Source organism: Ascaphus truei, chromosome 5 (genome assembly GCF_040206685.1).
Source record: "Ascaphus truei isolate aAscTru1 chromosome 5, aAscTru1.hap1, whole genome shotgun sequence".
Lineage (NCBI taxonomy): Eukaryota > Metazoa > Chordata > Amphibia > Anura > Ascaphidae > Ascaphus > Ascaphus truei.
Window position 1 is genome coordinate 215,920,370 of NC_134487.1, and position 23,262 is coordinate 215,943,631.

Consider the following 23,262-nt stretch of genomic DNA (forward strand, 5'->3'; position numbering starts at 1 on the left):
GCCCATTGTAAATACATATAAATTACAATAAATACAGTCAATATATATTACACTTACCTTTAACAGGCACCCACGATGAAGGCCATCTTCATCCTCATCTTCATCCTGCCCATGCCCCCTCCGATGCTGCAAAAACTACACAAGAATAAAAACATCCAATGTAATGTCCCCTAACCCCTTAATCACCATAGCAGTTATAAAGCGCTACAGGCATTAAGGGGTTAACCCACCCTTACCCACCACTCAAGAGGCCTACATACCCTCCTCCACTAACCCCCCACCCAATGAGGCCTAACCACCCTCACCCACTACCCAGCCGGGAGGCCTACCCAGATACCCTTGGGGCCAATACCCCCTCCCCCCACCTCAGTACCCACAATAAAAACAATACACTGCCCCACAATAAACATCATTCTATTTATTAAATACATAACCCACCCCCTGTGCCCCCCATAAATACATGATTTATTTTTTTTACATACAGGGTTCATACCCCAGGCCCACATGAGTCCCCGGTGGGCCTGACGGGTTATCTCACAGACTTACAGGTTACCAGCAACTTCTTTCATACAGGTTCTGGAGGCCTGTTGGTGGGTCCTGCCAGGTGCCATGGCCCACCAGGTGGTCTCCATGGGTCACCGTGGGCCACAATTGTGTCCCCACAGTAGGCCTGCGGATGTTTGGGGGCCCCAGGTCAGACCCACAGGTGTCTGAGGGGTCTCGGGTGGTTCCCATGGGGGTCTGGGGACCCACGGGTGGGCACTACGAGTCCACGGTGCCCCCACAGATGTGGGGCCACCGGTTCTTCCTCGCAGACTACGGGTCTGCGGTGCCCCCACAGATGTGGGGCCACCGGTTCTTCCCTGCAGGTGTCCCCCGTGGACCCACCAGCCTGATACCCGTGAGAAGCCCGAGGATACCGCAGGTGGTCTCCAGAGGTCTCTCGCAGAACCAAAAGGAAACAACCCTGAATGTAAAAAAAATAAACCTGACCTATACATTAAATACATCAATCCCTCCACCCCCCCTTCAACACATACAGTACAATAATGTGCAAAATAACTATTATCCAGATAGGGATAATAGATTATTTGCCCATTATTAAACACATTAACTAGCATAATAAAATAAATAAAGTTCTACTGACCTCATCAATAAGAAGCCCCGTCGCCAGCACAATCCTTGTCCTCCGTTGCCAACAAAATACATTGCCAATACATAGCAATAACATTCAGATATCAATTAACCACTTAATCATCTTATCGGATAATAACCGCAAAGGTAATTAAGGGGTTAAGCCACCCTGGCCCGATACACACCCTTCACCAATTCATTTGTACAGTGGCTTCATCATGCATCTATATATATACATATATATATATATATATATATATATATATATATATATATAGAGAGAGAGAGAGAGAGAGAGAGAGAGAGAGAGAGAGAGAGAGAGAGAGAGAGAGAGAGAGAGAGAGATACACACACATGATGAACCAATATACAAATACATGAAGAAGGGTTATCAAAAACATGCTCTACTACAAATGCCACTTATCCATACAGACACAGTACAATAAAATCATATTTCCTTAAAAAATACAACCTCATCTTCCAATCAAAATCCTCAAATGCCAATCAAAAGCCTCAAATGCCAATCAAAACATTGCATTTACATTGTATACATGATGCATACAATCTATGCACCATGTGCACACTGCCAATGAATGTAACAATAACATATTCGAAACAAAATACCAATACATCCAAACAAATATACTATTTAAACCAATCAAGTCACCATAAATCAATTAGCATTCATTAATCAAATCACTAAACAATTTAAATTCCATCCATAACAATTAAACAATTAACTATTTAAATCGTTAAACAGAACAAGTTACCATCAAACAAAATATAAGTACCAAAAATAATACAATATACAAAAGCAAGCCTCACCATGATCTAAAGTACACCATACAAGACCAAAAATTACATCTATCTAATTTTAAAATACATTACACACACATTTATGCATAGCAGCATGGCCCAAATCATTTTAAACACAGCAAAATAAGCTTTTAAAACAACATCATGTCTTACCCTGTATGTATATATCGATCTAGACATACATACATACATACATACAGTGGCAAGAAATGATGTACAAAAAAAAAAAACACATGTAAAAAACAAAAACAAAAAAAGAACAAGTTAAATAAAATACATTTCTTTTGTTCACTTACCATTACTTGACCCACTCACCGACTCCCGTTGAACAGCTTACTCTCGAACCAATCCACGCACCGGAACCCATAAAATAATAAACCATAAAATAATAAACATTAAAATAAAAAAACAAAACAATCCACAGGTCTTCTATTTGTAATCCATCTTCATTTGTATTCTTCTTTCTTGTATCTGTGGCTCTCCTCCGGGGTCTTCTTGTCTTCTTCGGCCACGCCCTGGCCTTCTTTCTTCTTCCGGAGGTCCTTCCTCCTCGGTGTCTACCTTCAAAATGAGATGACACAGGCTTTTATAGGCCTATGAAGTCACATTTTCGTCATATGGTTCCCACGGCCCTCATTGGGCCGTGAAAACCATGTGCTTTGGCCGAGAGAAAAAAAATGATGACGTCATTTAAAGGCAATGAAAGCACAGCCAATTAGAATGGCTGTGCTTCAATTGCCTTTAAGATGATGTCATGAAAAGAAAGATGGCCAGCCTCACATGGAGACCACCTGCGGTATCCTCAGGCTTCTCACGGGTATCAAAGTACTTTGCCACTGTGAGAGGATCTACAACCACCACCGGATGTTCCAGGGAGACGACTCCATACGTCGGGGGTACATTGGACTTCCAGGGAGCCAGGCGGTGTATGATCGTGAGTAATGTGTACTCCACACCGGGCGCAGCCGGGGTGAACCGAGGGAGACTGAATGAGTTGTTTTTCTCATGCAATGTCCCCTGTAATGTGTTCCGTTAAGCCCTCCTTGCTTTCCCTGTTATCCTGCACTGCAGTGCACCCCTTCAACCCGCACTATCCGGTGTACACTCCTGTGACTTTAAAATGATTTATGACTGCTGCCACTAAATACGTGAAGAAGACCGCTAACACCTTAAGTAACTAAAGTGTGAAGATGTCAGTGACTAGTGCTTTAAGGGTATTGTGTACAATAATATCGGTGGTGACCAAATAGATTGATCAGAAAAGATTCCCTTATCAATAGCAAACTCATGTCATCCAAGTAAAGTCATGTTTGTTGGACATAAATGGTCCTACAGTTCAATACTGACTGTCTGAGTAGTTCCCAGAATCACAGAGGAAATCAAAAAAAAATTTTTTTTAATTAAATCTACATATATATTAAAAACACAGATACATAATTAAAAATCCCTGTTATTTGAGTGGTGGATATGTATTGATTCATATATGAATAGGTAAATTACCATATATCTATATATCCAAGACTATCCAAAACCGCATCTGATGGTAATATCTCACAATCTCCAAAGGTAAGGCAGGTCTATATTGTATCTAATTCACAACGTTACCACATATAGATAGGCGAGTATTTCTATATCAATGCTCTTTCACTTGATCTAGGAGCATGTGGACAAGACACATATAGAGACAATGGTTGTACAGCAGAATAGTGTATATGTCACTGCTTGTCTCACAATATCCAGATGGCTCTGTTTGTCTGCTGTGGGCTACTGAGTACTCCAAGTGCTATTGTGCCATGCGTTTCATTCACATGCGATTATAAATCGGTAAATACCTGCACAATGGAGTATCAGTGATCACTGAGGTATTGGTGTATCAACAGTATGCATAATAAAGTACTCCCTCTAGTTGCCTAAATCGGCTCCCAGATAGCGCAGTATAACTATACTTTGTGTCAGTATATATCCACATACTTATACTCAGGAAGTGCCATACTGTAATAGCCTTGTCAGAGTGAATAATGGCTACAAAAACGCTGTTAGTAACGATACAAGCCTGTTCTTGATGCTGGTGTTTGCAAGTCGCCACTCGAGTGACGTCACTGACTGTGACGCCTTACGTCCCTACGCACGTTTCACGTGTCTGCCACGCTTCTTCAGGGGGAGGAGGGATAGTGGTAGGACGTCCCCTGTGTCCGTTTATATACTTTCAGAGTGTAAGAAATTCTCCAATCCCTTGCTATGATAGGTAAGGGAGGAGCCGAAAAGATTCGTTAATCCATAGGAGGATTAAACGAAAAACAGAGTGTGTGTCTGGTTTCTGATTTTCCTAGACTGCCCCCTTGTGTGGATAGAGATGTATAAATGGATTACAGTCATAGATGCCGTGGAAATAATAAAGTATCTGCAGTATGTTATTTATGTAATAAATTGATTAATTATTGTGTGTTGTGTGTGTTTATTACTATTGTATTTGTCTTATATTATCCTAAAGGTAGGTATAATAGTGTATATATAGGTGCCATTATATATTAAGTGTGATATATAATAAAATATCAGAAATGTGTGGAATTCTGCTTGTGATAATATCAAAATGTTCCTCCCTTTGGTGATGGTTATGTATATTTATTAGGGATGGCAATATTATATATGCGATAATAATATTGTGAAATACAAAAATATTAAATAATATATATATATGTATAAAAAAATTATGTTAGGTTGTGTAGGAATGTGACTAAACTAAAAATACCTGCCCCTAACCGGTCAATGCAGGTGTGATTAAGGTGAATTTTATATAATAAAGTGTGTTATGTGTAATGTACTGTGTAGGAATGATTGATTAAAGTGATTGACAAAAAAAGGGGGGGATACCAAAATTGTGTAATAAGATTCCAAATAATATAAATAATTTGTATATCATATATTGAATATATATATATATATATATATATATATATATATATATATATAGATATATATATATAGATATATAAGTAGGTGTAGAAATGTGACTAAACTACAAATACCTGCCCCTAACTGGTCAATGCAGGTGTGATTAAAGTGAGATTTATACTTGTGTGTATTGAGTGTAATATACTGTGTAGGAGTGATTGATAGTATAATTAACTAATCCCCTAATATATATTGGTGAAATTAAGTGCCTCGTATAGTGACACGCCACTATGTGTGTAGAGTACTGTGTAGGAATGAATGATTGAAAATTACATATACATATGGATGTTCAAATATATGGCTTATAGACATCTATATGAAAGGCGAAAAAATGAACCCCTCATTTAAACCATTAGGTGTCATGGTTTGTAATTGAAAGATCCAACGGCTTTCTTGCTGTAATAGGCGTTGGTCCCAATTACCGCCTCGTGAATCCTTAGCAACGTGCTCGATTCCACAAAAATGCATCACTTTTGTGTTTCCTTTATGCTCATCTATAATATGCCTAGCAATTGGGGAATCTGTAGAGTTACGGACATTACCAATGTGTTCTAATATCCTAGTTTTGAGGGGTCTGTGTGTTTTCCCTACATACATGATACCACAATCGCAGGTCATAAGATACATGGTTCCACAGGTAAGGCAGTTGATGAAATCTTTTATCTTGAATGTCTCGGAATTGGTAGAACTCTTGTATTGCTTGGTTACTGCCATGAAAGGACAGGCCTTGCATCTGGCACATGGATATGAGCCAACTGGTTTTGTGCCTAACCATGTTTTATTTTGTTTTTTGCTGAAATGACTGTGAACCAGCCTATCTTTGATATTTTTGTTACGTCTGTACCCTGTAGTGGGTATATCTCTGAGAACTTTTGCTAGATCAGGGTCTCCAAGCAAGACATGCCAATGTTTGCCAAGGATGTTTTTGATCATTTTGGATTGGCTATTATATGTAGAAATAAATCTAATCACATCCTCTTTAGGTGTAATTGGATTGGATGTCAAAAGATCCGTTCTTGCAGATGTTATTGCCCTATAGTAGGCCTTTTTGATTGTTTTCCTACTATATCCTCTTTCCAAAAATCTATTTGACATGTCAGTTGCTTGTGTCTTAAAGTCAGTCGTGGAGGAGCAGTTGCGTCTCAGTCTCAGGAATTGTCCTACTGGAATATTGTCAGTGACATGCTTGGGATGATGACTGTTGGCCTTGAATAGACTATTGGTTGAAGTAGGCTTTCTGTATATACTTGTTTCAACAGTATCAGAATACGTTCTAGATATGGTAATGTCTAAAAATTCTATCTTATTCCTGTCAAACAGGGTAGTCAGTTTTAAATTGAAGGTGTTGTTGTTTAGACATTTGATGAAGGTACGTAGTAGTGTTTCTGTACCATTCCATATCAGGAAAATGTCATCAATGTATCTGACCCACAACTCCACATGCTCTGTGTATATTTCCATGTCCTCCATGAAGACCACTGTCTCCTCCCACCAGCCTAGATATAAATTGGCATAGGTGGGGGCACAAGTGGTCCCCATGGCGGTACCCTGTATTTGATGGTACAGAGTATTGTGGAAAATGAAGAAGTTGTGGGTCAGTACATAATCCAGAAGTTTGAGGACTAGATTGTTATGTGAAATACAATCTATATTCCTTGCTCTAAGGTAATATGCGACTGCCTCCATGCCATTCTTGTGGGGAATGCTGGAATACAGCCCCTCTACGTCAAGACCAACCAGAAATGAGTCAGGGTTTAGAGAGATGTCATCTAGTTTGCGTAAAACATCAGTTGTGTCTTTTACAAATGACGGTAATGTTTCTACAAATGGCCGTAAGATTCTATCTAGGTATATACTGGTATTACCAGTAATGTTGCCTATACCTGAGACTATAGGCCGTCCCGGAGGAGGTCTTTTCTCTTTATGAATCTTCGGCAGGTGATAAAATGTGGCAATTCTAGGTGTTTTTATCATCATAAACTCATATTCTTTCTTGCTAATGAGTTTCTCTTCTAGACCCAGATCTAGTATGGTTTTCAATTCCTTCAGATAGGATACCGTGGGATCAGTTCCTAGGATGGAGTAACATTGTTTATCAGACAGCAGACGTATAGACTCTTGTATATAGTCTTCTTCATTGAGAATAACAATGTTGCCCCCTTTGTCTGATGGTTTGAGTACAATGGACCTATCTGTTTCTAAGTCTCTCAGAGCTAGTCTCTCTTGATAGGTTAGGTTCTGTTGTCCCTTGTGTTTTCTTATTTTCATGAAATCATTGGTTACTAATTGGCTGAAGACCTGGACATTAGGACAAGAATCAGCAGATGGTGTAAATTTGGATTTAGGTTTGAGAGTTGTGAATGGGCCCTCTCCCGGTGGTCTTAGACTATCTCTCTCTAATTCTTCCAGATTTTCCAAATATTGGATGTCTTGAGTGTTAAGGAACTCTAAGGGGGTATTGGCTCTTTGCCATTGTTTCCTTTTTTTGAAAAATTTATGCAGTTGTAATTTTCGGCAAAAAAGGTTTAGATCTATTACACAGTCAAATAAATCCATTTGACTGGTTGGACAAAAAGATAGTCCATTAGATAGTCCATTAGATAGGACATTCATAAAGAGAAAAGACCTCCTCCGGGACGGCCTATAGTCTCAGGTATAGGCAACATTACTGGTAATACCAGTATATACCTAGATAGAATCTTACGGCCATTTGTAGAAACATTACCGTCATTTGTAAAAGACACAACTGATGTTTTATGCAAACTAGATGGCATCTCTCTAAACCCTGACTCATTTCTGGTTGGTCTTGACGTAGAGGGGCTGTATTCCAGCATTCCCCACAAGAATGGCATGGAGGCAGTCGCATATTACCCTAGAGCAAGGAATATAGATTGTATTTCACATAACAATCTAGTCCTCAAACTTCTGGATTATGTACTGACCCACAACTTCTTCATTTTCCACAATACTCTGTACCATCAAATACAGGGTACCGCCATGGGGACCACTTGTGCCCCCACCTATGCCAATTTATATCTAGGCTGGTGGGAGGAGACAGTGGTCTTCATGGAGGACATGGAAATATACACAGAGCATGTGGAGTTGTGGGTCAGATACATTGATGACATTTTCCTGATATGGAATGGTACAGAAACACTACTACGTACCTTCATCAAATGTCTAAACAACAACACCTTCAATTTAAAACTGACTACCCTGTTTGACAGGAATAAGATAGAATTTTTAGACATTACCATATCTAGAACGTATTCTGATACTGTTGAAACAAGTATATACAGAAAGCCTACTTCAACCAATAGTCTATTCAAGGCCAACAGTCATCATCCCAAGCATGTCACTGACAATATTCCAGTAGGACAATTCCTGAGACTGAGACGCAACTGCTCCTCCACGACTGACTTTAAGACACAAGCAACTGACATGTCAAATAGATTTTTGGAAAGAGGATATAGTAGGAAAACAATCAAAAAGGCCTACTATAGGGCAATAACATCTGCAAGAACGGATCTTTTGACATCCAATCCAATTACACCTAAAGAGGATGTGATTAGATTTATTTCTACATATAATAGCCAATCCAAAATGATCAAAAACATCCTTGGCAAACATTGGCATGTCTTGCTTGGAGACCCTGATCTAGCAAAAGTTCTCAGAGATATACCCACTACAGGGTACAGACGTAACAAAAATATCAAAGATAGGCTGGTTCACAGTCATTTCAGCAAAAAACAAAATAAAACATGGTTAGGCACAAAACCAGTTGGCTCATATCCATGTGCCAGATGCAAGGCCTGTCCTTTCATGGCAGTAACCAAGCAATACAAGAGTTCTACCAATTCCGAGACATTCAAGATAAAAGATTTCATCAACTGCCTTACCTGTGGAACCATGTATCTTATGACCTGCGATTGTGGTATCATGTATGTAGGGAAAACACACAGACCCCTCAAAACTAGGATATTAGAACACATTGGTAATGTCCGTAACTCTACAGATTCCCCAATTGCTAGGCATATTATAGATGAGCATAAAGGAAACACAAAAGTGATGCATTTTTGTGGAATCGAGCACGTTGCTAAGGATTCACGAGGCGGTAATTGGGACCAACGCCTATTACAGCAAGAAAGCCGTTGGATCTTTCAATTACAAACCATGACACCTAATGGTTTAAATGAGGGGTTCATTTTTTCGCCTTTCATATAGATGTCTATAAGCCATATATTTGAACATCCATATGTATATGTAATTTTCAATCATTCATTCCTACACAGTACTTTACACACATAGTGGCGTGTCACTATACGAGGCACTTAATTTCACCAATATATATTAGGGGATTAGTTAATTATACTATCAATCACTCCTACACAGTATATTACACTCAATACACACAAGTATAAATCTCACTTTAATCACACCTGCATTGACCAGTTAGGGGCAGGTATTTGTAGTTTAGTCACATTTCTACACCTACTTATATATCTATATATCTATATATATATATATATATATATATATATATATATATATATATATGTATATATATATATATATATATATATATATATATATATATATATTCAAAATATGATATACAAATTATTTATATTATTTGGAATCTTATTACACAATTTTGGTATCCCCCCCTTTTTTTGTCAATCACTTTAATCAATCATTCCTACACAGTACATTACACATAACACACTTTATTATATAAAATTCACCTTAATCACACCTGCATTGACCGGTTAGGGGCAGGTATTTTTAGTTTAGTCACATTCCTACACAACCTAACATAATTTTTTTATACATATATATATATTATTTAATATTTTTGTATTTCACAATATTATTATCGCATATATAATATTGCCATCCCTAATAAATATACATAACCATCACCAAAGGGAGGAACATTTTGATATTATCACAAGCAGAATTCCACACATTTCTGATATTTTATTATATATCACACTTAATATATAATGGCACCTATATATACACTATTATACCTACCTTTAGGATAATATAAGACAAATACAATAGTAATAAACACACACAACACACAATAATTAATCAATTTATTACATAAATAACATACTGCAGATACTTTATTATTTCCACGGCATCTATGACTGTAATCCATTTATACATCTCTATCCACACAAGGGGGCAGTCTAGGAAAATCAGAAACCAGACACACACTCTGTTTTTCGTTTAATCCTCCTATGGATTAACGAATCTTTTCGGCTCCTCCCTTACCTATCATAGCAAGGGATTGGAGAATTTCTTACACTCTGAAAGTATATAAACGGACACTGGGGACGTCCTACCACTATCCCTCCTCCCCCTGAAGAAGCGTGGCAGACACGTGAAACGTGCGTAGGGACGTAAGGCGTCACAGTCAGTGACGTCACTCGAGTGGCGACTTGCAAACACCAGCATCAAGAACAGGCTTGTATCGTTACTAACAGCGTTTTTGTAGCCATTATTCACTCTGACAAGGCTATTATGGCACTTCCTGAGTATAAGTATGTGGATATATACTGACACAAAGTATAGTTATACTGCGCTATCTGGGAGCCGATTTAGGCAACTAGAGGGAGTACTTTATTATGCATACTGTTGATACACCAATACCTCAGTGATCACTGATACTCCATTGTGCAGGTATTTACCGATTTATAATCGCATGTGAATGAAACGCATGGCACAATAGCACTTGGAGTACTCAGTAGCCCACAGCAGACAAACAGAGCCATCTGGATATTGTGAGACAAGCAGTGACATACACTGGCGACACACTTTATTCGAGCTCGGCTAGTCCCACGAATTCGGGTATACCCGGGTGTATTGAGGTTTGTGACTGTTTTCTGCCCGAGTGCATTGAGGTATTTTCCAGGCAGGGATTTAAGCATTTTATTCCCGCTGGCTGCAATACTGCACAGTATATATATATATACTGCATTACAATTCATGAATTTATGCCATCTGGTAGACACGCAAAGCATTGCAGCCTATTAAATCCTAATCATTATCATTTAACAGATCAGCCGCCCGTCAGCCAGGCATGAACCCAGGCTGGGAAGGCAAACGCAACGGGGCTTGTCAGAGGTGAGGAGCAGCGCATTCCAGGTATCTGCCAGGTACATACTGGGTATTTGCTCGAATAAAGTGTGTCGGTGCAGTATACACTATTCTGCTGCACAACCATTGTCTCTATTTGTGTCTTGTCCACATGCTCCTAGATCAAGTGAAAGAGCATTGATATAAAAATACTCGCCTATCTATATGTGGTAATATTGTGAATTAGATACAATATAGACCTGCCTTACCTTTGGAGATTGTGAGATATTACCATCAGATGCGGTTTTGGATAGTCTTGGATATATAGATATATGGTAATTTACCTATTCATATATGAATCAATACATATCCACCACTCAAATAACAGGGATTTTTAATTATGTATGTGTGTTTTTAATATATATGTAGATTTAATAAAAAAAAATTTTTTTTGATTTCCTCTGTGATTCTGGGAACTACTCAGACAGTCAGTATTGAACTGTAGGACCATTTATGTCCAACAAACATGACTTTACTTGGATGACATGAGTTTGCTATTGATAAGGGAATCTTTTCTGATCAATCTATTTGGTCACCACCGATATTTTTATGACTGCTGCCAGCAACATTGACCGTCACTCTTTAGAGCTTGTACATGGTTTTTTTCAGAGTATTCTCACGGGTATCAGGCTGGTGGGTCCACGGGGGACACCTGCGGGGAAGAACCGGTGGCCCCACATCTGTGGGGGCACAGCGGACCCGTAGTGTTCGGGGAAGAACCGGTGGCCCCACATCTGTCGGGGCACCGCGGACCCATAGTGCCCACCCGTGGGTCCCCAGACCCCTGTGGGAACCACCCAAGGCCCCTCGGACACCTGTGGGTCTGACCCGGGGCCCTTCAGACATCTGCAGGCCTACCGTGGGGACCCAATTGTGGCCCACGGTGACCCGCGGAGACCACCTGGTGGGGCATGGTGCCTGGCAGGACCCATCAACAGGCCTCCAGAACCTGTATGAAACAAGTTGCTGGTAACCTGTAGGTCTGTGAGGTGACCCGTCAGGCCCACCGGGGACTCATATGGGCCTGGGGTATGAACCCTGTATGTAAAAGAATAAATCATGTATTTATGGGGGGGCACAGGGGGTGGGTTATGTATTTAATAAATAGAATGATGTTTATTGTGGGGCAGTGTATTGTTTTTATTGTGGGTTCTGGGGGTGCGGGGAGGGGTATTGGCCCCAAGGGTATGTGGTTAGGCCTCCCGGCTGGGTAGTGAGTGAGGGTGGTTAGGTCTCACGGGGTGGGGGGTTAGTGGGGGAGGTTATGTAGGCCTCCCGAGTGCTGGGTGAGGGTGGGTTAACCCCTTAATGTCTGTAGCGGTTAATACCCGCTATGGTGATTAAGGGATTAGGGGACATTACATTGGATGTTTTTATTCTTGTGTTTGTTTTGCAGCATCGGAGGGGGCATGGGCAGGATGAAGATGAGGATGAAGACGGCCTTCATCGTGGGTGCCTGTAAAAGGTAAGTGTAATATGTTTTTATTGTATTTATTGAAAGTTATATGTATTTACAATGGGCAAATGCATTATTATTCATATGTGGATAATAGTAATTTTGCCCATTACTGTATTGTATGTGTTAGGGGGGTGTATTTAGTTATTAATATTGTTTATTATTTTTGGAGGCGCAACATTGTTACCTCAGGCCCGCGGGTACCCCGGGACTCCCGCGGGGACCCCCGCTTGGTGAGCCGGGGACACCTGGACCCCCGCGGGGTCAACCGGGGACACCCGCCGGCCTATTGTATTGGTGTTGCGCGTGCAAAAAGGTAAACAAAGAATTTTTTCTACTGTAAGTCCTGCTTTTTTATCACCTGCCTTTAGCTGGTGAGCTTTATTCAGCGCAACTTTCACATACGATCAGTTTGCGTTGCTTAGTGAATCCCGCAGAAGGGCAGGATTCAGCGCAAACAGCTGATCGTACGAGCAAAGTTGGACTTTGAAAAAATTTCAAGAAAAAGTCAGTTTTAGAGCGCAAAGTGCCTGTTTGGGTGGCTTAGTGAATAGCGCTCGGCGGAACTTCACGTTCTAAGAGCACTTTGCGCTTTTAAAACGACTTATCACTGCTTAGTGCAAAGCCCCCTATAAAGGCATTTATCTCACTTAAAAGACTTATCACTGCTTTGTGAATCTCACATCAGGCAATATCACGCTATAATGGCTTTTTATCTCATTTAAAAGCACTTATCACTGCTTAGTGCAAATCCCCCATAGTTTTATAGAAATGTTTTGCCAATTACATTATTATTATTTTGAAAAGGGACAGATTTTATATTATTTATTTTACTATTTACAACAAATCAACAACTTTGTTTATTACAGTAGCTGCAACATTAACTTCAATGAAATTGGGTTTTTAGATTTGAATGTAAGGGATGAGTTCATTCACACTAAAAAAACAGAAAATCAGTGGACTGCAATGGATACCTGGATGCAAAGGGTAGACACCACCTGAAACAACGTGTTCTAGAGATCTAGATTTTACATTGGAGGCACAGTTAGAGTTAAAGAAAAAAAAGTATCATATAAATTTAGTTTTAGAAACCTTGGAGAAAGTAGAACATTTAGATAGATGGAGTTTGTAGAAAGAATATAATAAAGACAGGGGTGCAAGGTTTATAACCAAATACAATAAACATTTAGAATTAAAATAATTTTGAAAAAAAAACCTGACATATCTTAATGCTTAATGGCTGATACTCTTGGGAATAATTGCCAAATCTTCAATAATCCCCCAAATCCTATAATTTTAAAAAAAAAACGTGAACCTAAAAAAATTACTTACCCCTAGTGAATTAAGGAAAGATAAAAACACCAAATAGACACTTCCTTCGTTCAAAAAACCATGGGATGTTTTAAATGTAAACGCTCTAGGTTTACCACTTACAAGTATTTGGATCATAATGATTAAAAACTTATCTAAATCTAATACATTTTATATATTTAATGTACATCTTAGAATGCTCTTGTTCCCAACAATACTTTGGACAATTGATTTCAGATTTATTGAAAACCTTATTTAATAATTTACCAATCTTTTACCAACCTTGAGCTACAGATGCAGCGGACGTTATTCGAATAAATCACGGAGCCGTTTTCGTGTGCTCTGCTGTATTCCATGCGGCATTAACGTGGCCATCACCCCAGGCACTCGTGTTTATCGCAGTTGCTTTGTTTGAATTTCATGGATTCTGTTTCGTATCCATGGCAGAAATGAATGAATTGTAATGTGTACAGTACTGTGCTACTGTGCTACTGTGTCAATTTCAGTGTTTAATGCTATTTAACACTAAAATGCAATTTTCTGCACTCGCGTCTTAAAACGGGAATGGGCGGGAAGGTTGGAAGAAATCACGTGCCATGACATGGATATTCCAAGTTATACAACGCGTGAAGTGTTCGAATAACGGCCGCTGCATCTGTAGCACACATTTTTTTTAGTGATATAGAATAAGCCCCTAATACAATGGGTATAATAGAATAAGCCCCTAATGAGGTGAAATGGTTTGTAGTTCAACTACAGTATGCAGTACAGTATGTTTCTCTTTTTCTGAGTTTTATAAGCCTATCACCTCCTTTAATATTGATATAGACCTGACAGGTTCTATTGACAATTTTACTTTTTACTATGTGTTTTTGCATTATTATATATGAAACTGTCATTTTTTTTTATATTCACATGGAATTTTGAACAATTATTTTTGGAGCCATATTTTACACTCTTAGAGATTACATTTTAACTGTTAATATATTTATGTAGTTATATTTATACTTCTTGATGTTCCCTTTTATTTTAAAGATTGAGGCACTTACATTCTACACCGGACAAATATATACATATATATCTGTATGTATGTATGTATGTATGTATGTATGTATATATATATATAGGGGGAACGGGGAAACAACGGCGCAAAAGACTGTTAACTATACAATAAAAATTGAGCATAAAGGACTGAGGGTATAAATTAGATTGCTGGTTGTTCAGAGGAGAACCAGCACGGTGGATTCCGGCGTTCCACGTGGAGGACAGGGACATCATAACTCCAGGCAGCAGGACGGAGAGGATTATAATATCCTATATGCTTTTTACATCTGCTACTTTGTAAGTAGCGATCTACTTTTGCGCATATTCTTTTACTAAACGTACTTCACTATATTTTGTTTTTTCTTCATTTCATTTCAGAACAACCAGCAATCTAATTTATACCCTCAGTCCTTTATGCTCAATTTTTATTGTATAGTTAACAGTCTTTTGCGCCGTTGTTTCCCCTTTCCCCCTATATATATGCTATTGTGTGTAGCTTAACTTCAGGCAGCAACTGTTACTATTTTTTGGTTTAAATTATATCAATTTGCGCACTTAGGGGCCTATGCAGAGAGCAGCGCTATTTCGAAATTCGCCATTTTTTGGAGAAAATCGCGCAGAAAGCAGCAGAAAATGGCGAGTTCCGAAAAACGCGCCAATTTTTCTTTTCTATTTGTAAAACTCGCCTCGCGGCTGGCGAGAACCTCAATCTCGCCAGTTTTAAAAATATCCTAATGCAGAGAGGCGCGAACGGCATCTAGCGGCTGTTCGCGCCAATAAAATGGCGCGATTGTCTCCTTTTTGCCTCGCCAGAAAAAATTGGCAAGAAGCTGCCGCTCGCGGCCATTGCAAAGGGAAAAAAAGGCGCGAATTTGTTTTTACACGTTTCTGAAGCGCGCATCTCGCCAATTTAAACTCGCCACACGCATCCATGTTAAACATAGCAGAATTCGCACTTTTCTGCATATGGAGAATAAAACTCTCCAAAAAAGCTACTTTTTAATAAATTCGCCAATTTTAAAATTCGCTGCTCTCTGCATAGGCCCCTTAGTATTTTATAGTTTCTATATATATATATGTTAACAGCGAGCATTAGCTTATATGGGTTCCATGTAACAATGGTTTTTCAGGCAAAAGGTGACACGGTGTGCTCATTTGCATGTCATTTCCCAGAATCCCCTGCTGCAGTGGAAGCACTGTATGCTAGGTGATAATGATGAAAGGCAGGGTTGCAGACCTGCCGAAGACATGTGAATGTGCTCACAAGTGATCTTTTTATTTTCTATATGCAATACGGTGGAGGTTTCTTGTTGCCTTTTTCACCCACCATAACTTAAAATGTGATCGTATATATATATATATATATATATATATATATATATATATATATATATATATATATATATATATATATATATATATATATATATATATATATATATATATATATATATATATATATATATATATATATAAAGAGCAGTTGGCACACTGAAACCAGATTATTCACTGATGCTTATCCCATATATGCACATACACAGAAAAATATTTTACCAGATGGGGATCCAGGAAAAACGAGACAGCACACAGTCAGGGAAATCCAAAGTAGGATGCAGTGCCTATGTATTTGTCTTGAATACATTTCCTGGATCCCCATCTGGTAAAATATTTTTCTGCATATATATATATATATATATATATATATATATATACACACACACACACACACACACACACACACACACACACACACACACACACACACACACACACACACACACACACACACACACACACACACACACACAGTATATATACAGAATATATATACACAGTATATATACAGTATATATATATATATACAGTATATATATACAGTATATATATATATAATCAAAAAATAAATAGATGATACCGTTCTGTGGCTAACGAAATGCTTTTATTTGTGCGAGCTTTCGAGATACACTGATCTCTTCTTCCGGCGATGTTACAATGAATGAAGCAAGCAAAAGGTATACTTAACAACAGTGTCTATTGGAATGTTATCTGTGCTTGTCCTTCCCCCGGTGTGGATGTGTTTTATGGCTGGAGGTGTCAAAAGGTTTCTGAAAGCAAGTGATGTAAGAGTGTGTGTGTGTATCAGTGTGAATATAAATGAATGGAGAGCCCACAGTATATACAGTGCTTTACAAAAGGTGTGTGTGGAGTGGGAATAAATATAAATGGTGTGGGTGGGTGTGGAAATGTGAGAGATTGTAGCACAACTAAAAGTGTGTGTGGATACTTTGTGGTCCCTATTGGTGTATAGGGATGGAAAAACAAGGAGTATTAGGATGTGTAAGAGACAGCTGTGTGTACATACATATATACATATATATATGGTATATATATGGTATATATATATATACACACATATACATACAGTGCTTTACAAAAGGTGTGTGTGGGAGTGTTTACCAATTTGTGTGGGTAGGTGTAGAAATGCAAGAGGGTGTAGATACTATGTGGTCCCTATTCTTATATAGGGATAGAATTGTAATTGTAATTGTACATATGTATGTGTAAGAGACAGCTGTGTGTGCATTCATATAGCGCAGTATGTATACACATGGCCTTTAGCACTCATGGAAAGAGAGTTCTCTCGTGTCAGGGTAGTGACTCATGAAGCTGTCTCGGTTTAGGCCACCGCTAAGTGTCCCGGACAGTTGCATAAATTTGTATTAATGCAACCGTCTCTTTCGGTGTTCTAAGATTACCTTTGAGTATGGCCACCTTCAGATCGTTCATTATATATATTGATAGTGCCGGTCACCGGGAACTTGCGGCACTCTCGATTAGCGGGGGCCGCCATTTTGGAAATGTGCGCGCATGCGCATTAGCAATTGGGAGTTGCGGCGGCCATTATAGAGTTGCGCATGCACAGTGATCAGGGGAGCCGGCCATTTTAGATAGGAGCATCCCTAGCGGCGGCCATTACCAGGGAAGGCTCTGTGTGGGACTACAAGTCCCATGAGCCTCAGGGAGTTGGGATATCAGGTGATCACAGCAACCAATGGTGTTGTCAGAACTCTCTGCTCTCTGATTCTGATACATTTCGCGCGCTGGAGAAAACAGGCAGTTGATGACAGTTGGGGCTGGGAGAGCAAAGGGAGAGGAGGTGCGCGGGTCGAGAGGTCAGTGACCCACTGCATAGGCCAGTATTCCCCCTATTGAAAAAACAGGGTAACCCCAATTATCGAGGCCACTACCAGGCACTATGGAGTGTGTTTAGGAAAGAAGGTTTGACGCCGGTATATAGGTGATGCAGGTAATAAGGCAATATATGGGTATCTCCGATACTAACAAGGGGAGTGGGGTACTGGAAAACTGGTTAGAGGTACAAGGGGACACCTCCCAAGGGGGCGCCCCCAAGTAAATCACGGCCTGGCTACCAATATATCCTCATCTGTCTCCCCTGTGTATCGCATGGAGGTCCCTTGAAAGCCGTTCCTGTTTGCGGCTGCAAGCTTGATCCTGGAGGTCCCTTGAAAGCCATTCCTGTTTGCGGCTGCAAGCTTGATCCTGGAGGCTCTGTGTGCTGGGATTCTGCTTGCTGGCGTCTGCGTGCCCCAACCGGATATGACGTCACAGATGAAAAAAATAGAGATTGCTTCCGAGGTTCACAGCACCTTCACTCAGCCAGTTGTATGAATATAAAAAAGTTTATTAGTAACCAGCAATGTACAACAGCATGAACACTCTTACGCGTTTCGTCCAAGCCAGGACTTTTTCAAAAAGTCCTGGCTTGGACGAAACGCGTAAGAGTGTTCATGCTGTTGTACATTGCTGGTTACTAATAAACTTTTTTATATTAATACAACTGGCTGAGTGAAGGTGCTGTGAACCTCGGAAGCAATCTCTATTTTTTTCATCAGTATTCCCCCTAGGCCCCAGTTAGTGCCCTGAGTCATCCTCAGTTTGTGTTGCTGCAGGTGTTTTATTTATCTGGTTCTGATTTTAACTTGTTTGTTATATAGCCATTAGGTATGTTACCCGCCTCACCTGATGCTCATTTGCTAATGGGCATCTTGTGCAGGTATTCGTGTTTACATTGCCTATATCTATGTTCCTCCCATGACTGATGGTTCACTCTTTGACAAAGGCCTGAGGGCTGAAACGCGTCAGAGGATCCATCAGCCGTACACTTTTGTCTAAATAAAGTTTTTTTTAGTCACCACCACCGTTACCCTTGCCTGCTTCATGGCTGTGCTCCATTCCGTCCTCCTGTTGGAGGAGCTTTCTTCATTTTCCTGCTGGATAGCACGCCGGGTGGTTGCTGCCTTCCTTGATGACATCACCGCCAGTCATGTGACCGCCCTACGCGACGGTGCAGTTGCGGGAGGGATGGCGGTGCAACTTTGAACATTCGGAGGATTGAGACACGGCATCACTTTCTACAGAACCGTGAGTCATACCGAACGCAACACGATTGGTGCTCAGAGCTGAGCCAGTTGCTGAGAGAGACCACATATATATATACTTATGATACCTTGCCGTGACTTACCTCGTGAAATTGAGTATATGTGTGCATCAGCCACTATGCTGTTTCAGACGCACCTGGTGGGCAAACTCTGTTTACCCGATTATACTGTGTTGCTGCAGGGAACAGCCCTTAAATAGGGACCTTACCTGATTAGTGTTAGTAGCATTGAGGGACACATTACTTCACTGAGGATCCTGTCACTTGTAGTTTGGGACCAGGCTATGCTGCAGAGTCAAGACTCGTGAGAGACACTCCCCTGAGGTGGAAACCTCATCGTGAGAGACTGCACTGGATCAGTGGATCCTTTTTGAAGTGTCAGCAACCGGGTGCTGGAGCGCCTGGCAGATATTTTCAAAAGTGCACCAACATACTGGTACCTGCAGGCGCTGATCCCGCCTTGGGGGTGGGTTCCTTGGGGACACTCAGAGGTTAAGTGACCAAGGGACTGGTCTGTTATGTTGGACACGGTGTGGGGTATACACGGTGGTGGGAGAGGGACACTACTGCACAGTGACGTGTGGCAGGGGCCACTTGTATACATTTAAAGTCATTCATAAGTGTGTATAAGCGCTATACATTTAAGGACATTCATATGTGTGTATATGCTCTCTCTCTCTATATATATATATAGTAAAGGTTTACGTATATTTGCGAGCTGTTATTGTTGTTCTTGTTCAGGGGAATCTCATACTGTATATTGGGGATCCTGGGCAAGTGGAGGTGCTGCCAGTTCTTATATTGTTGCCCCAGGCTCCCAGTATCGGAGGCTCAGATCTCTATGAGCCAGCAGGTAAAGATAGCACCCGTAGACCCGCCTAGTCATATAGAAAGAGGGCTGCACTAATAAATTTGGCTATAAAGTCATATTATTATACTTTTATGTGGTATGTACTAACAACATAGAAGTAATTATAACAAAATTTTTATAATGATTACAATTCTATTTATTTTAATTTGTACCAAATTTATTATGATAACTTTGTATTTAGTTATTATTCACCCTTACCTTTTCTTCATGTTTTTATTCAAATGTATTTAACCTCAGGAGGGGTTGCAATCCATTGCTCCGTGTTTCAATGTAGCAATTGTTTCCAAATTCTTTCTTCAAGGAACCCAAGTAAATCAGATTTTGGGAATAAGTAATATATTACCAAGTTCACGTTTCCACCTAACTTACATGTGAATTTGTGATTAGCCTTGAAACATGGTCTGGCAGGGGTGACCAAGGAGAAGTTTGAGAAACACTTTGTAACACATTTCCCTCTATATCTGGGATCTTCAATTTGCAGTCCATGAACCAAATGCTGCCTCGAAGGCCCTGGAGTGGTCCTCAATCTGCCCGCCTGGACTAAATTCATTATAGTTGCTCAGGCAGCTAAGTGCAAATTTTCACACAAAAAAATCATAAAATAGCTAAGGTGATGATAATAATATGGCTTATAATATATTGAAGTATGGACATTTTTAAGTATATAATTACCTTGTACTTCTGGCCATTTTTTTGTAATCAAGGCCGTTGGAGAATTAATTTAAGAACACTGATTTAGAGAAGGCAATTGGATTTTAAAAACCCAGGAATTTTAATACATTTAAAATCTATTAATTCTAAGGATCCTAAACCACTGAATTCTTTAACTCAATAGAACAGACAAACAGCAAAATTATAGCTCAACAAGGATGATGAACAAACTCATTATGTATGATCATCATGATCAATCATGATGGTAATTGTTAATTTATCCTGAAAAGTACATAAAAAGAGCAGCCTATTTACTTTATGGAAGGTTAAAAATCTAAGTTTTATAAGCATTATGAATAGTATTACCTGTTTCATAATATCCTATGGCGGCTTTTGTGTAGTACCGTTCAACTGTGTACTGAAAAAGTTGTAATGTATCCATGCCACGTATTGAATCATCTCCCCTCATCCAGGTAAATGTGAGATCTTCTATAGTATAACCCCCTAGAAAGAAATGTATGACTGTACATTACTGTATAAAATGATAACATTGCTCTAAGATACTACTACAGTACCTGTTGTTGTGGAAACAATTTTATCTGAACTGGGCATCAAACTAAATTCATTAAGTATGTTCTTCTTTTCAGTACGAACTCCAAAATGATTATACATATGCTGTTTCCTCCAAATTTCTCCTAATGAAGGCATGATCATAATCAAAGAACAAAGCAAGAGAAAGGGAAGATAAAACATATTGTGGGGTACTTTAGCAGGGAAGGAATTGCTCAATTGACAACTTTAAATGTCACTTATTTATGAATGAAGAAGATCATTACAAAGATTTAACTCTTTAAGTATGTTATTGCCATTAGTTATACAATGCAGAAAGCAGGAAAGATCCTTTAACTTTGAAATACAGATGCAGCCATTAGTATTAGATCACTAGCCTTGGAGAATCTGGGGCAATCTCACTGTAAATGCCTCAACATTCCTCAACATTTCTGTGAGATTCCTAATGGCCCATCGGATTACCACAGCGGGGGGTCCCTGCAGTCACATTCAAACTGAATGGGATAGCAGGGACCCCTGCTGTGTTAATCCGGTGGGCCATTAGGAATCTCACAGAAATGATGAGGCATGTTGAGATATTTACTGTGAGATGCCTTAGTTATTACCCAGGCAAGTGATCGGATACTGGTGGCTGCATCTATATTTGTTTTGTAAGACCCAAGTTAATTCTTACTTAACTCTAGCACCAACTATATGATGCTGACAACAAAACTAGTGCTCAATGAACTCGACAGACTGAATTATATGAGAAGATGAGGAAGAAACTAGACCCATTTGATTGATCCTGTGATGCATGATTAGCAGGAAAATGCATTCAATGGATTCCAGCAGGTACATTTAATTTTACACTCCATAATTATACAGGATGCATCATAGCCATCTACAGGAGAATATGTAAGCGTCTAGAGAGGACAGAAAATGGTCCAAATTATCAAGAGCTTCCTGGGAATTGTAGGAGACTTGGTCAGTGTGGCTGATTATATAGTCTAAACCATGTAAACATGTTACAAACAAATGTTGGTCCAAAATTGTCTTTCCCTTTACCCATTTTTAACATCACACACATCATTGTGCAATTACTTATCAGTTTTCCATCTTGAAGAAGTATGGATTTTAGATTTTTTTTTGTACAAACTATCATGAAACAGTTCAATTATGGTATTCTAAATACTGCTTTATAACACAGCCCTTTCACCATAACTTTGAAATCACAGAGGTATTCTCTCCATGATTAATGTATTTATGTGCTAGTCTGAGTCTGTACCAGTCCAAAGTAATATACAGTGGATGCATTTTACATAGTACTGTAGCTGTCATTGTTCTTTTCAAACATAGGCTCTCCAGTGTAAATTTGCAAAGCTAATTATTATCTATTTAATTATTAAAGAAACTCTACTAATAGTTGAGTAGATTCCTGTACAATTTATACTGGTAAGAGAGACTGCACAATGCTGTAAAGTGTTCCAGAACACAATGTTTAAACTGGTTGATTTACTTATTTACTGATTTATTCATGTTTTTATGTATTTAGCCAATCCACCTGTACTGTAACTGCTTATTGAGCAGTATGTGGGGGGTTTATAGTCCCTCCCTTCAAGGTATATAATCTCCCAGTAAGGTCCCTGTAAATTTACTTCCCACTTCACAAGTAGTGAGTGTCTTAAGACTTGCCTACATGTACAGTAAGTATCTTTACTGGTATATACCAGTTTTTAACTGCACTAAGTCACATAAGCATATGCTTAGTTTATTAACCCCTTCAGGGTATATTTCACAGAATTGACAAACATTTGTATGCATTTAGCATAGGAACCTGCTATTGAGGCTTACCTTGACCTTGACCTTGGTTAG

The 23,262-nt window shown here is 39.4% G+C and overlaps 1 protein-coding gene across 3 annotated transcripts in view; it reads right to left on the reverse strand.

Moving 5' to 3' along the window:
* Positions 1-23,262, reverse strand: part of GABRP (gamma-aminobutyric acid type A receptor subunit pi) — a 239,878-nt gene that overhangs the window by 202,004 nt on the left and 14,612 nt on the right. For all 3 annotated transcript variants that reach the window (XM_075601663.1, XM_075601666.1, XM_075601664.1), the window contains exon 6: positions 21,208-21,345. In XM_075601663.1, coding sequence (XP_075457778.1) covers positions 21,208-21,345 — 138 coding nt within the window. The remainder of the gene's footprint in view (positions 1-21,207; positions 21,346-23,262) is intronic.